The sequence below is a fragment of the Oncorhynchus mykiss genome, chromosome 17, assembly GCF_013265735.2.
Source record: "Oncorhynchus mykiss isolate Arlee chromosome 17, USDA_OmykA_1.1, whole genome shotgun sequence".
Lineage (NCBI taxonomy): Eukaryota > Metazoa > Chordata > Actinopteri > Salmoniformes > Salmonidae > Oncorhynchus > Oncorhynchus mykiss.
This window is the reverse complement of record NC_048581.1, coordinates 53066809-53081520: the sequence shown is the minus strand read 5'-3', so window position 1 is coordinate 53081520 and position 14712 is coordinate 53066809. Positions and strand designations below refer to the sequence as shown.

At 45.0% G+C, this 14712-nt stretch overlaps 1 protein-coding gene across 1 annotated transcript in view; it reads left to right on the top strand.

Annotated features, from left to right (window-relative positions):
• The window catches only part of LOC110494079 (receptor-type tyrosine-protein phosphatase gamma), a 272591-nt gene that overhangs the window by 166217 nt on the left and 91662 nt on the right, over positions 1–14712 (top strand). The window contains exon 3 of the mRNA XM_036950121.1: positions 12246–12425. Within this exon, the coding sequence (XP_036806016.1) occupies positions 12246–12425 (180 nt within the window). The remainder of the gene's footprint in view (positions 1–12245; positions 12426–14712) is intronic.

Sequence of the window (14712 nt, the reverse complement as noted above, 5' to 3'; positions counted from 1 at the left end):
CGGGTTGGATGGGGAGCGTTGCTGCACATCTATTTTCAGATCTCTCCAGAGATGTTCAATCTGGTTCAAGTACGGACTCTGTCTGAGCCACTCAAGGACATTCAGTGACTAGTCCCGAAGCCCCTCCTGCATTGTCTTAGCTGTGTGCTTAGGGTCGTTGTTCTGTTAGAAGGTGAACATTCACCCCCAGTCTGAGGTCTTGAGCACTCTAGAGCAGGTTTTCATTGCCTTGATCCTGACTAGTCTCCCAGTCCCTGCCGCTGAAAATCATCCCCACAGCATGATGCTGCCACCACAATGCTTCACTATAGGGATGGTGCCATGTTTCCTACAGACGTGACGGTTGGCATTCAGGCCAAAGAGTTTAATCTTGGTTCTCTTCTCATGGTCTGAGAGTCTTTAGGTGCCTTTTGGCAAACTCATAGCGGGCCGTCATTTGCTTTTTACTGAGGAGTGGCTTCCGTCTGGCCTCTCTACCATAAAGGCCTGGTTGGTGGAGTGCTATAGGGATAGTTGTCCTTCTGGAAGGTTGTCCCATCTCTGCAGAGGAACTCTAGAACTCTGTTAGTGTGACCATGGGGTTCTTGGTCTCCTCCCTGACCAAGGCCCTTCTCCCACGATTGCTCAGTTTTGCCGGGCGCCAGCTCTAGGAAGAGTCTTGGTGGTTCCAAACTTCTTCCAGTGAAGAATGATGGAGGCCACTATGTTCTTGGGGATCTACAATGCGGCATATTTTTTTTTGTACCCTTCCCCAGATCTGTGCCTTGACACAATCCTGTCTCGGAGCTCTACGGACAATTCCTTTCACCTCGTTGCTTGGTGTTTTCTCTGACATGCACTGTCAACTGTGGGACCTTATATAAACAGGTGTGTGCCTTTCCAAACCATGTCCAATCAATTTAATTGACCACAGGTGGACTCCAATCAAGTTGTAGAAACATCTCAAGGATGCTCAATTGAAGCAGGATGCACCTGAGCTCAATTTCAAGTCTCATAGCAAAGGGTCTGGATACTTATGTAAATAATGTATTTCAGTTTCTTGTTTTTAATACATTTTCTAAAATGTTGAAACTTTTTTTTACTTTGTCATTATGGGGTGTTGTGTGTAGATTGCTGAGGAAATTGTTTCATTTTATCATTTTTTGAATAAGGCTGTAACGTAAGAAAATGTGGAAATGTCAAGGGGTCTGAATTATTTCCGAATGCACTGTAACCTGAAGCGTACCTCATCTCCCAACTTCCTCCTGGTAAAGAACACTGTCTGTGTTTTCTCTACAGAGAACCTGATTCCCCACATTAATGCCCATCTCATCAATTGCTTCCTGTACCTTCCTGACAATGTATGGCACATTTCTTCCCCTCTTCCAAAAGACCCCATCATCTGCAAATAACGACTTCCCAATATCCGGTTGTACCTGAGAGTAAACATCATTGATCATAATTGAGAACAACAGAGGACTAATCACGCTTCCCTGCGGTGTACCGTTATCCAACATGTATCTGCCTGACAGAGACTTCCCCACCCTCACCTGGATAGACTTTCCAAACAGAAATCCTTTTTCCAGTTGTATATTCGTCTTCCTCCCCCATAATATCAAGCTTGATTAACAACCCCTCCTTCCACATCATATCATATATGCCTTCTCCACCTATAAAAGGCCAGCTACAATAATCTCCTTGTTCAACTGAGCCTTCCTGACCTCTGCTTCTAAGCAGAGCACTGGGTCCATAGTTCCCCTCCCCTTCCTGAACCCACTCTGATGTGGCGATACTAGCCCCTTGCTTTCCAGGAAGTAATTATACGTTCTATAATCATACATACATGTAATGTTAAAGCTATTGGCCGAGAGCTTGTTGGCGTCGTTGGGTCCTTCCCTGGTTTCCTGATTGCTACCACTACTGCCTCCTTCCAGCTTCATGGTAATTTATCCTCCTCCCACACTCTGTTGTTCAATACCTCATCCAGTGCCTCATCACTAAGATGGGCCAACATAACGTAGCACACCTCATCTTTTCCAGGTGAAGTTAACCCAGCCTTACCTATTGTCCTTTTCATCTTTGCCCTGGTAAATGGTGCATTCAACGGATCATTTACATCCCTCCTATCCAGCACTCTAGGGTGCTCCTCTCTCATCCTCTCTCTCCCCTTCTGCCCCTCTGACAAATTTGCCAAGCTATGCACTTAGACAAACACTTTGGCCATCATCTCTGCCTTCTCCTCATCTGTTACTGCCACATCCTACCCACTCGTCAACACTGGATAATCCCACTCCCTTTTGACCCCACTCAACCTCTTAATCATCCCCCACACTTCTCCCACAGGTGTCGCCCTTCCAATGGTGTCACAGAACCAACGCCAACATGACTTCTTTGCCTGATGGAGAGTTATCCTCACCAGGTCCTGCGCCTGCTAATTCTGAATCAGATGTTGGAAGTTTTCAGTACTCTAAATGCCCTGTTCCTTTTCAGTTCTCTAAATGCACTGTTCCTTTTTAGTACTCTAAATACCCTGTTCCTTTTCACTACTCTAAATGCCCTGTTCCTTTTCAGTTCTCTAAATGCACTGTTCCTTTTTAGTACTCCAAATACCCTGTTCCTTTTCACTACTCTAAATACCCTGTTCCTTTTCAGTACTCCAAAAGCCCGGTTCCTTTTCAGTACTCTAAATGCCCTATTCCTACTCCTCACCACTGCCCCACACTCCTCTTTCCATCATGGGACTTCTTTCCTCCTCCTATGTGAACTTTTAGGTATAGCCTCAGTAGCTGCCCCCACTAAAGCTGTTCTCACCCAGTTATTCATATTATCCACATCCCCTCTCATATATACTCCTCCCATACCTCCCACTCACAGATTTCTGCCATCACACTAGATACCAGATTGAGGTCCAAAGCCAACTCTTTCCATGTGGCTACATCAATCCTGATTTTCCATCACTTGGCCATTTCCTCCATCCGTTATTAAAATCACTACACCACAATACCTTACTTCTATCCTGGCCCTCCACCCTCTCCAGCACTTCCAGGTCCAATATCTGACAAGGATTATAGTAGTTCACTACCTCTAGCAGCCCTCCTCTCAACCACACCTCCACCATCACATATTCCTATTCAATACCTTTGCCTAGTATCCTGTAAGGAAGTCCTTGCTTTATGAAGGTGCCCCCCACCCCCCTACAACTCTGTCCCCACGAACTCCACAGTCGGTTTAAGCCATGTTTCCTGCACACAAATCACAACAGGCTTATGTGGCATATGCACAATGAACTGTTTGAACTCCTGCCCATTAGCCAACAGGCTTTGAGCATTCTATTGTAGTACTACCACCATAACTACAATCCAATAATACATGACTCCAGCCTCGGCTGATTGAGATAAACTCAAACCTTTTCCCATGTCAATAGTGTCATACTCAGATGTCTCCCAGCCGCTTGCACGAATCCTTCACAGAATCCTTTCTGTTTTAGACTCAACTTTAGCCGTGCTATTGATAGCTCCTGCTATGAACGTCACCAGCTTTCTCTTATCTATGTTTACCATATTGCCGCCCACCTGCCCCCTAATCCCCAGTCTAGATGCTCCTACCCATCTCTCTCTTGAACCTGTATCTCTCTGGACCTGGACCACCCTCACTTGACACCCTTCTCTCCACACTCACTTGTTGCACCTCCACTGCCTGCTTCATTGCCTCACACCCACCACATGCCACACTATGATCACCCCCAGAGCTGCAACACTTTGGTTGTACACCATCCCCACATTTCCCATACTCATGCTCCCCTCCACACCTGGCATACCTATTTTTCTCTTGACAGGCTTTTTCCACATGCCCAAACCTTTGGCAGTTATAACATCTTAAAGGCTTCGGTACATAAGCCCTCAACAAAAACTCATATATCCTATGGTTACTTCATTTGGCAATACCCTGTCCTTGAAGGGTAACAGAATAGATGGGCTATCTACCCTAACTCCACCCCTTGTTGCTTGCAATCTTTGAACATTCACTAGAACTCTCAATTTGTTGCTTACGTCTTTAGTGCTAACACTCACAGGCACTCCTGTTGTCACCCCTTTCATGCACTGCTTCCCTGCTTGATCATTCCAGCTGCTCGACACCACCTTACACTTCCCTATTTACTTCACTTTGAGAGCTTTTCCCCTCTGCTCCATGTCCTTACAGTACACCAACAAGCTCCGATCTCTTAACACTTTAGCGTTGACAACTTCCCCAGTCAACTCTTTTATCACAGCCTTCAACCTTATCGGACTCATCGCCCCAACTCCCCCTTCCTCCCTAAACATCAGAATCACTTTATGCTCACCTCTATGCTCCCCTCGAGACTTATCTTGCCCTTCCTTTGCACTCTCTACCTCCGAACTGCTGCTGGCATTGGAAACTGTTGCTTTCCTCAAACTTCCTTTTCTTCTTCATTTCTGCCTCCGTAGACCTCACTCCCCTTCAAATCCCTACTCCCTTTCTCTCCCGCTTTCTTTTTCTTTTTCCTACTCCCCCTTTATTTGTACCGCTATGTTCCATACTTGCATCACTTTCATCTCCACCACTATCTCCGACCCAATCACAGCACAGCCGTGCCAAACTTCCGCCACACAGAGTAAGGTTTGTTTATCGACGATTGATACCGGAGCTCCGATCAACCCACGTTACGTCTTTCTTTCTCGTGTCCCTGTTCTCCCCAAAATAACTTTAAATACACTAAATGATCAGCTCGCCAGTTAAGCGGAAGATTGAGACGGCCTCGATCCACAAGTCCTTTTCCCTTTAGACGTACTTTTTTTTTAAATGTCAAGTTTTTTGCTGTGAGCCAATGGTGTAACCTACTATAGGTAAGCACGGGTTGTTTTCCCCAGAGGCAGGCAGGCCTGAGACGTTCTATCTATCTACCGACTGGGACTATTGGAGGTTTGTCAATCTGGGTTTGTGTTAAGCTCTTTCTAGGACATGGTGAAAGAACGTACTTTAACTGATGGATTTTTGTATTTTTAAGAAAAAATGTGTCAAAAGATATTTCAGCTATTTGAGGAACAGTGAGCAAACATAAATGTGAGGTACAGTGAGTAATATTTGAGGTATTGTACTTCCTTCCAGACAGTTCTACCAAAGACGAGTGTTTGGCAAACAGACATGCAGGGAAGCGAGTGAGTCACCCTCAACTGTAACACACACACACACACAGCCTTGAGGCTGTTCTTCCCTTTGAGGCATAAACCAGAGAATAATACAACAACTCTCAACAAACTGTGGTTTCATCCTGACATTGCTAGCTACCGTCTTTCTTGTGAGAGAAGAATACATGTCGATTCAGCCAACGGCATTGTACTGTTTAACAGGATTTTCACATTCAGAAGCGCCTCGTTGCCTCTTTTTCCCCTCTTCGGGTTCATTTAACATGTCCCTCCCCCTTTAACCAACGTAATGGAGAAATCCTTTGATGTTTCACCAGAATTAGATTTTTTCCTTTTTTAGCTCAAGGAGTTCCATTATCTGTCTACAGTGTTAAGTAGGAAAAGGGAAATGTGCAGAGTAGGACAATGGCTCTGGTTAGTGAGGTGTGGAAAAGCCACTCCTGAAAAGACATGGCCTATTCCTTTATCCTTCTACCAGGGCATGTACTCTATCACCCATTGTTTGGCTGTTTCATGTGAGTGAAGTAAATCATGCATGCTAGACTAAAATCCTAGCTCGGATTTCCAGGCTTTTCCTCGACCATGGGATGACGGTGTCTGGCTATGCAAGACCAGCTACAATGTCTACTATGTCGTTAACATTCCGTAACATGTCTGTCACTCAGGCCAACGGAACACATCATCCGTCTTTGTCCACGTTGTTCACTAGGCCAGTATATTGTCTCTGGTGTGACGGTCCAACCTTTCCCTCCCACCAATCCCCAGTGTTGCTGACATGGATCCATCTGTGTGCACTGTGTGCATGGTGTGTGTGTGCAAGTGTGTGCATGTCTGGCTGACACACACAGTGTTCAGTCATCCGATGCCGATCGGCTTCTCCTCCTGGGTATGTGTTTGTGGCTAAACTGAGCTCACAGTGTTTGGCTCTATGTCACTGACCTGGGCCCAGCTGATCTGGGATGACATGGGGATAGTGGCAGGGGCTGGCAGGGGCTGGCAGGGGCTTCCTGCTGACAGATGAAGTTGAGTCAAACTCCTGTGGATTGGAAAGGCCAGACAGCCTCATAAGAAAACATTGGGACTGGAAGAACTTATAGTATTATATGCAGTTATCAGCAAAAATAGATAAGCAAATAAGAAGCAAATAAATACAGTACCAGTCAAAAGTTTGGACACACCTAATCATTCAAGGGTTTTTATTTATTTTTGCTATTTTCTACATTGTACAATAATAGTGAAGACATCAAAACTATGAAATAACACATGGAATCATGTAGTAACCAAAAAATACCTTACAAAGTCTGGAGGTCTGTTGGGTAATTGTCCTGTTGAAAAACAAATGATAGTCCCACTAAGCGCAACGCGGATGGGATGACGTATCGCTGCAGAATGCTGTGGTAGCCATGCTGGTTAAGTGTGCCTTGAATTCTACATAAATCACTGACAGTGTTACCAGAAAAGCACCCCACACCATCAGGTCTTACCTTGTCACTGTAACGCTCAAAGAGTGATGGGTGTGGAGTCGGGCACAGAGAGCAGAAGATTCGAGGGAAAAACACTTTAATGTCCAACAACAGGAACACGTACAATGGGTGACGCCGAACACAGGCGTAAAACACAACCCAAGTATCACTGGTATAAACCGGACAGCGAAAACCCAACAATGATCAATCACCTCTTACATACACAGCAACAAGCCCACACAAACACAAGCGGGCTAATCAAACTTAAATAACACCAACCCAAAAACCCCAACAAGGAACAGGTGAAAACAATTAGACAAAACCAAACGAAAAGGGAAAAAAGGATCGGTGGCAGCTAGGAGACCAGCGACGACGACCGCCGAGCACCACCCGAACGGGAAGGGGAGCCACCTTCGGTGATATTCGTGACAGTTGTAGCTGTCCCGCAGCGCGCCAACACCGGCCTCGGGGACGACCCGGGGTGCGAGGCGCAGGGCAATCCGGATGGAGGCTATGGAACTCCCTCAGCATAGATGGATCCAATATGCCCCCCACCGGGATCCAGCACCTCTCCTCCGGCCCGTACCCCTCCCAGTCCACGAGGTACTGCAGGCCCCGTATCGTGTACGCCGGGGACACCTCGATGTCCAGAGGGGGCAGCGGGACCTCCGGAACCTCACCTTGGCCCTCTCCGGCCACACCTGGTGCAGGAGGAGCCTCCTCCTCCGGTCTCCCTAGATGCAGCTTCCCCTAGCTCCATAGGTATGAGAGCGGGAGGACCAGGAGGTGGAACAGACAGGACCCTTTCAGAACGTCCGCGAGCAGTCAGCAGATTGTCGAGCCGGATCGACAGGTCTATGAGTTCGTCCAGGGTGAGCGTGGTGTCCCGACAAGCCAGCTCTCTGCGGACGTCCTCTCTCAGGCTACACCTGTAATGGTCTATCAGGGCCCTGTCGTTCCACCCCGCTCCAGCGGCCAAGGTCCGGAACTCCAGCGCGAAGTCCTGCGCGCTCCTCGTCCCCTGCCCGAGATGGAACTCCGGGTAGTGACCGCTCGCCGAGTCGGGCCCACTCCAGGGCTCTACCCGTCAAGCAAGAGACGAGAACACTCACGCTCTCCTCGTCCGGAGCCGGCCGGAAGGTGGCCATTGTACTCCTTCGGAAGCGCAATACGCAGGGTGCTGGTACCGGATACCGCTGGAGGAGATGGTAGCGTTGCAGGTGGGAGGGTTGGAGGGGAAGTAGGGAGACCACTCCTCTCCCAGCGGTGCAGCCTCTCCACCATCGAATCCATCGCTGATCCAATGCGATGGATGATGGACGTGTGTTGAAGGATACGCTCCTCCATCGTCGGGAGAGGGGCAGTCGCTGCTCCTGCTGACTCCATACTTTTGTGGTGCGGGCTTCTGTAACACTCGAAGAGTGATGGGTGTGGAGTTGCAGAGAGGAGAAGATTCGAGGGAAAAACGCTTTAATGTCCAACAACAGGACAATGGGTGATGCTGAACACAGGTGTAAAACAAAACCCAAGTATCTCTGGTATAAACTGGAAAGCGAAAACCAAACAATAATCGATCACCTCTTACATACACAGCAACAAACCCACACAAACACAAGCGGGCTAATCGAACTTAAATAACACCAACCCAAAAACAGGTGAAAACAATTAGACAAAACCAAACGAAAAGGGGAAAAAAAGGATCTGTGGCAGCTAGTAGACCGGCGACGACGACCGCCGAGCACCACCCGAACGGGAAGGGGAGCCACCTTCGATGATATTCGTGACAGTTACAACACAACTGATTGGCTCAAACACATTAAGAAGGAAATCAATTCCACAAATTAACATTTAACAAGTCAGACCTGTTAATTGAAATGCATTCCATGTGACTACCTTGTGAAGCTGGTTGAGAGAATATCACAGGTGTGCAAAGTTGTCACTTTTTTGGTTACGACATGATTCAATATGTGTTATTTCATAGTTTTGATGTCTTCACTATTATTTTACAATGTAGAAAATAGTCCAATTAAAGAAAACCCCTGGAATGAGTAGGTGTGTCCAAACATTTGACTGGAACTGTACATTAATATTCAACATTTATTAATTAAACAAAGGGCCTAGATTTCTGTTGTGTATACTTCGCTTATATGGGTAAATAAAAAGCTTTGTAGCTTGTAATGAAAACATATATTTACCCATTGTTTAATCATGTTGTTGTTTAATTGGGGAATAAATTGCATTCAGTGGGGGAAAATAAATGCATTGAAATGATGCATGCAAAATACAATTTTATACAAAAAAAAAAGCTCTCAACATTAGTCTTAGATATCTGTAAAGATGAGGTGGGAAAAAATACATGTAGTTATTAGGTATGATCGTGGTTGGATACATAAACAAACTGCAACATTTCATGATGACCAGTGGTGAAAAATTGTTATACTTGAGTAAAAGTAAAGATACCTTAATAGAAAATGACTCAAGTAAAAGTCACCCAGTAAAATACTAATTGTGGAAAAGTATTTGGTTTTAAATATACTTAAGTATAAAAAGTTAATGTAATTAATAAAATATACTTAAGTATCAAAAGTAAAAGTGTAAATCATTGCAAATTCCCTATATTAAGCAAACCAGAGACAGTAGGGATGACCAGGGATGTTCTCCTGATAAGTGTGTAAATTGGGCCATTTTCCTGTCCTGCTATGCATTCAAAATGTAACTAGTGATTTTGGGTGTCAGGGAACATTTATGAATTAAAAAGTACATTTTCTTTAGGAATGTAGTGAAATACTAAAGCACAAATACTGAAAGGGACTAAATTATTTTTACTACAGTACACCACCGATGAGGACTATCTATGTATGTTGTTGTCTATGAGGAGGGGCATCAGAATTTGAGGCTACAGGCAGAACTGTTTTCATAAAGCTACAGAAGGTTATTTACAAAATAAGTTGCCAACAAATAATAGACGTGGAAAGCTCTGAGCTAGCTTTTCATCAGGGACTGCTTTCCCGAAAGGTGAACTGAAGGCTACAGCTCCGAAAAGCAGAAACGTTTACATTTTGAATGTGTGTAATTATGTTTCTTTGGCGCATTTTCTCTCAGAGCTTATTGTTTTATTGCTTTTTGTCGTTCATTTGTTTATATCTGGGGTGGCTATATTATTTGCCTTCCTGAAAACATGGGTTTGCATGGAATTAGGTTGTTTGTTATTTCGAAGAAAACAGAATATGTTCATAGAGGATTAGATTTGTGGTTCCACCTCATATATTTAACTGGATCAGGGCAGAGAGAGGAATATGTCAAACCGAGACAGCCAGGGTTTTATTTACAGTAGTAGAAAATACATTACATTCCCTCTGAGCTTGCTTTCTCTCTCTACTGTATATGAACAATATCCTGTTGAGTGGCAAGCAGCCATCTTCTGTTATTACTATGGCTGAAGTGCGAGGAGATGTTAACTACTCAAATACTTATTGTAAATACTTGCCATTTCTGTGTTGGGATATGAACAGTGTCCTCAAGCCTGCACACTTTTGAGTGGCAAGCAGATGTCTTTTATCTGCTCGTATTACAATGGCGAGACGGGAGTGTGTGTGAGTGTGTGTGTGTATAAAGGATGTCACGCTGCTTGTTTAACTAGTACCACTTCTGATTTGGCTCACACAGGCTCGAACCGAGGACCTCTGCTTTGCTAGCACACGTGACCACCCTCCTGAAGTGTCTTACCAGTCGTGCCACACGTATAGTTAGCTATTCGCTGGCGCAAGTAGGGACACTTCAGGTTGAGGAGTAAGTTTCACACATCCCCATGTGCACACTTTTCTTTAACAGTGTGAGATATTAGAGTGGCACTGGTACAGACAGACACAAGGCGATGACTGATGACTTCACTCCAGCTTGCTGATGCAGCCATTAGTGAGAAGCACAGCCCAGATACCTAGCGCCAGCCCTTCCATGGAATCCAGACCTGGCCAATAAATACACACTTCCAGGTGGTGTGTGGAATGGGGAGAAGACGATTCATCCAAATTTAACTCAATGGACAAATGGGCCTAAAATTTGGCGGGTAGATTTTGCCATTGGCAGGTAAAGTTGTCTATTTCACCAGCCACCTGGCGGGTGCTCGGGGCTCCAAATTGTGAGCCTTTCACTTGCATTTGTGAATAAAAATAGTCAAGTATAATTGTATTTATAGCTAAATTAATGCTACAGTGGCTTGTGGACCAAAAAGTACATTTAAGGCCCTGGAAACTGGTAACAAATTAATCTGAAAAAATGCATTACTGCTGTGAATTGCTTCTCTCTCTGTGTGTGTGTGTGTGTGTGTGTGCGTGTGTGTGTGTGTGTGTGCGCGTGCGTCAGACCTGGGTTCAAAAAGTACATTTAAGGCCCCATGCCATTTTTTTATTTATTTTTTTATTTCACCTTTATATAACCAGGTAGGCCAGTTGAGAACAAGTTCTCATTTACAACTGCGACCTGGCCAAGATAAAGCATAGCAGTGTGAACAGAACACAGAGTTACACATGGAGTAAACAATTAGCAAGTCAATAACAGTAGAAAAAAAAGAGAATCTATATACATTGTGTGCAAAAGGCATGAGGAGGTAGGCAAATAATTACAATTTTGCAGATTAACACTGGAGTGATAAATTATCAGATGGTGATGTACAGGTAGAGATACTGGTGTGCAAATGAGCATAAAAGTAAATAAATATAAACAGTATGGGGATGAGGTAGGTAAAATTGGATAGACTATGTACAGCTGCCAGACCTGGTCCGGAGGGCCCCGGGGGTGGTAGTAAAAAAAGAAGTCACATTTCTATTTAATGAACCACTTGAAAAGTTGACTCTAACCTTTAGGGAATGGGCTCATAAATGATTTGTTAATCGAGAGAAGTGTTTGAGTCTGCCTTTGCCTGTGATCCTTTGTCTGTGGTCCTTGCAGTCTTTTGTAGTTCTATTGGTCCCATTGTAGTGGTGAACAGATCAAGGGGGGCGGCAGGGTAGCCTAGTGGTTAGAGCGTTGGACTAGTAACCGGAAGGTTGTGAGTTCAAACCCCCGAGCTGACAAATCTGTCGTTCTGCCCCTGAACAGGCAGTTAACCCACTGTTCCCAGGCCGTCATTGAAAATAAGAATTTGTTCTTGACTTGCCTGGTTAAATAAAGGTAAAAAAAATTTTTTAAAAAAAGAGCATCCCTGTCTGCGATGGTGTATTATTCTGTAGTAGGATCTCTGCTGTGGGGGAGAGAGAGGATTAGAAGAGCAGCCAGTGGATCAGGGAAGGTGCTGCAGGGTGGAAGTTGATTTCACTACTGGTTCTACCGTCTCTCTCAATGGGGAAAACATTTTTACTCTCTCATGTCTCCATTTAGGAAGTGTAGTTAGTTTTCGATGGGCTTCATGCACATTATGGGTATCGGGACTGTGACATCTTCATAGCCAGGGTCTCAAAGTAGGATCAGAATAGCCTTTTACATCAAAATGACTGGATTAGACTGTATTAAAAATTATACTGTATGGACACTGATGGGTGGGGGACCTGAACCTAGATCAGCACTCCTACTCTGAGCACATTTTGAATACAGGCCCAGATCTTAGTACTGAGAACTCACTCTCCCTCCTCTCTTCTTCTAGGGACCCACAGTCCTGGGGTCTGGACCTCTTCATACCCTGAGTGTGCGGAGAGGAACCAATCACCGGTGGACATCTCAGACAAGGATGCCAAGGTGTCTCAGGAGTGCCAGGAGCTGACCCTCAACGGGTTCAACGCCGAGTCATCCAACAAGACCTCCATGAAGAACACAGGAAAGACAGGTCAGCGGGCCTTCATTCATTCAGACAGAACAGATTTTTTACCTACCGTAGCAGGGTGAGACAAAGATGGGTTCTTTCCTCAATGCTCCGGTAAGAAGACAGGTCAGCATTCCTTCACTCATCCAAAACTATTGGAGTAGAACAGGCTTGGGTTTTTAATTCTTCAGCATGGTGGACTGAGGCGCTATCCTCAAATGCTCCTTCATACTATGTGTAAGGATCAAGACGTGGGGAATTGAAGGATAACACTTTGGAGATTAGGGAGTAAATATCAGATCAAAGGTGAGGACACAACAGTTCACCTGACATAAGGCTCTATCCAAACATTACATTGTTGATTTTATGTGAATTTTACACTTACTGTACTTTTCTCAGCATTTGTCAATAACAAAATCTAAAAAATACTCTGGATACATTCAGTAACATCAGAATATTCATACAAAAGTTAGTTGGTGCAGGATAAGAAAAAATAATTACAAGAGTTTGAGTAAGATGTCTAGCTGGTGTATCCAAGTGGGGGGGACACCTATCCAAACTGTGTACAGTTCCTAAGTCATTTCAATGTGGGTCAGGTGGGCATTATCTGAAAGCTTATTGTATTGCCAACATGGCTAGCTAAGTAATAAAATACGATCTTACAGTGTTAGGCTTTCAAAAGGCACTTCAGACAAACATATTGTAATTTTGGTGCACATAGAATGGAGTCATTCAGGTGTGTGTCCCGCAGCAAATGTTCTAGATTGTAAACATTGATGCTGTAAATTACATTTGTTTTTAAGTATGGAAATGTGAAGTGCGCGACTCACGGTTGCGCTGTTGGCCTGTATGACATCAAAATGGCATTTATTATTGACCTCAATGTCTCCGCTTTCAGAGCACATTGACTCCTTTCAACCCGTATACAGGCTGACAGGGGCTGTGAGTGGAAAGGGCTACACTTCACCTTGCATGATCCTGCCAACATTGTAATTAACCACAAAGGGACTAGATCTTCAAAGTTGATCCTAATCGATTTCCCTGCATGGTGCCCTGACCTACTTTGGCTTTGAGCTGCAGCTGATTGGCCAGCGTCCAGAAGTCTTCAGCTAAACATTTCTTTCCCAGGCAAATGTCAAGCAAGCCTTAAGCAAATTCATGAGGAAATGCTGGCACTGGAGACATTTGCATTGATCAAGGATTTACTTCCCGTCTTTCACAGCCTGTGATTCAAGGTCTTTTTGGCTTAGCATCTTATTCCTGCCCTGCTCAGCTCGACTGCTGATGTGCCAAAACACAGAGAGGGCAGCATGGCTAATCAAAGTCCCAAAAGCCTGCCTCTCCTCTCGTCTGTGTGTTTTTGCATGTGTATGCATCTGTGTGTGACTGTTGTCCATGACACTAGCCAGAGAAGGGGGATCAGTTTTTCGCTGTGAGGCTGTATGTTTACAGTGTGCTTGGTGGAGCTTGTGTGCTGAACCTCTTTAGCTTAACAAACCCTAGCCTGCGTTTGTACACCCAGATCCCTTCTCAGTTCTCCACAGAAGCTCTGCCCACTACACACAGCAAGTCCCATCTACACATTGTATTACTGTCTATCGCTTGACACTGCGTGTGTCATCACCCTTTCTCTCTCTCTGTTCTCACACTCTTTCTTGGACTTTCTCACGACAGTCCCTGGTTCGAATCCAGGCTGTATCACATCCGGCCGTGATTGGGAGTCCCATAGGGCGACGCACAATTGGCCCAGCGTCGTCCGGGGTAGGCCGTCATTGACAATCTGAATTTGTTCTTAACTGACTTGCCTAGTTAAATAAAGGTTAAATACAATCTGTCTCACTCTCTCTATACCCCTCATTCATACTGTCCATCTACCTCTCTCTCGCTCTCCCTCCCTCCCCCCGTGACACTGCTTGTTCCCCCTGCTCTTTGGTGTTTATAATCAATGTGGGTTTGTTTGTCCTCATGCTCATCCCCTCATCCCTCTCTCCTCTCCTCTCCTCTGTTGGATTTGTGATTAAAAGAAGCCTGGCTGTAGCTGCATTTCATCTGGAGGGCCTGGCTAGGTTAAATCCTCCCTTAAATCCTAACAGACAGGGGGATCAGGGGCCTAATCTGGCTAATGATGTCAGCTGGAGAGATGTTCAAGGGTTATGGAATCATCTAAATATGCACAGAGTACACTCACTTAGCTACCACGCCACAAACAGACAGGGGAAATGTCAGAGTTCTTCACACAATGGAGTTTCAGTACCTCTATTCATAAAGCTTCTCTGCGTAGGAGTGTTGTTTTAGGATCACGACTCCCGTG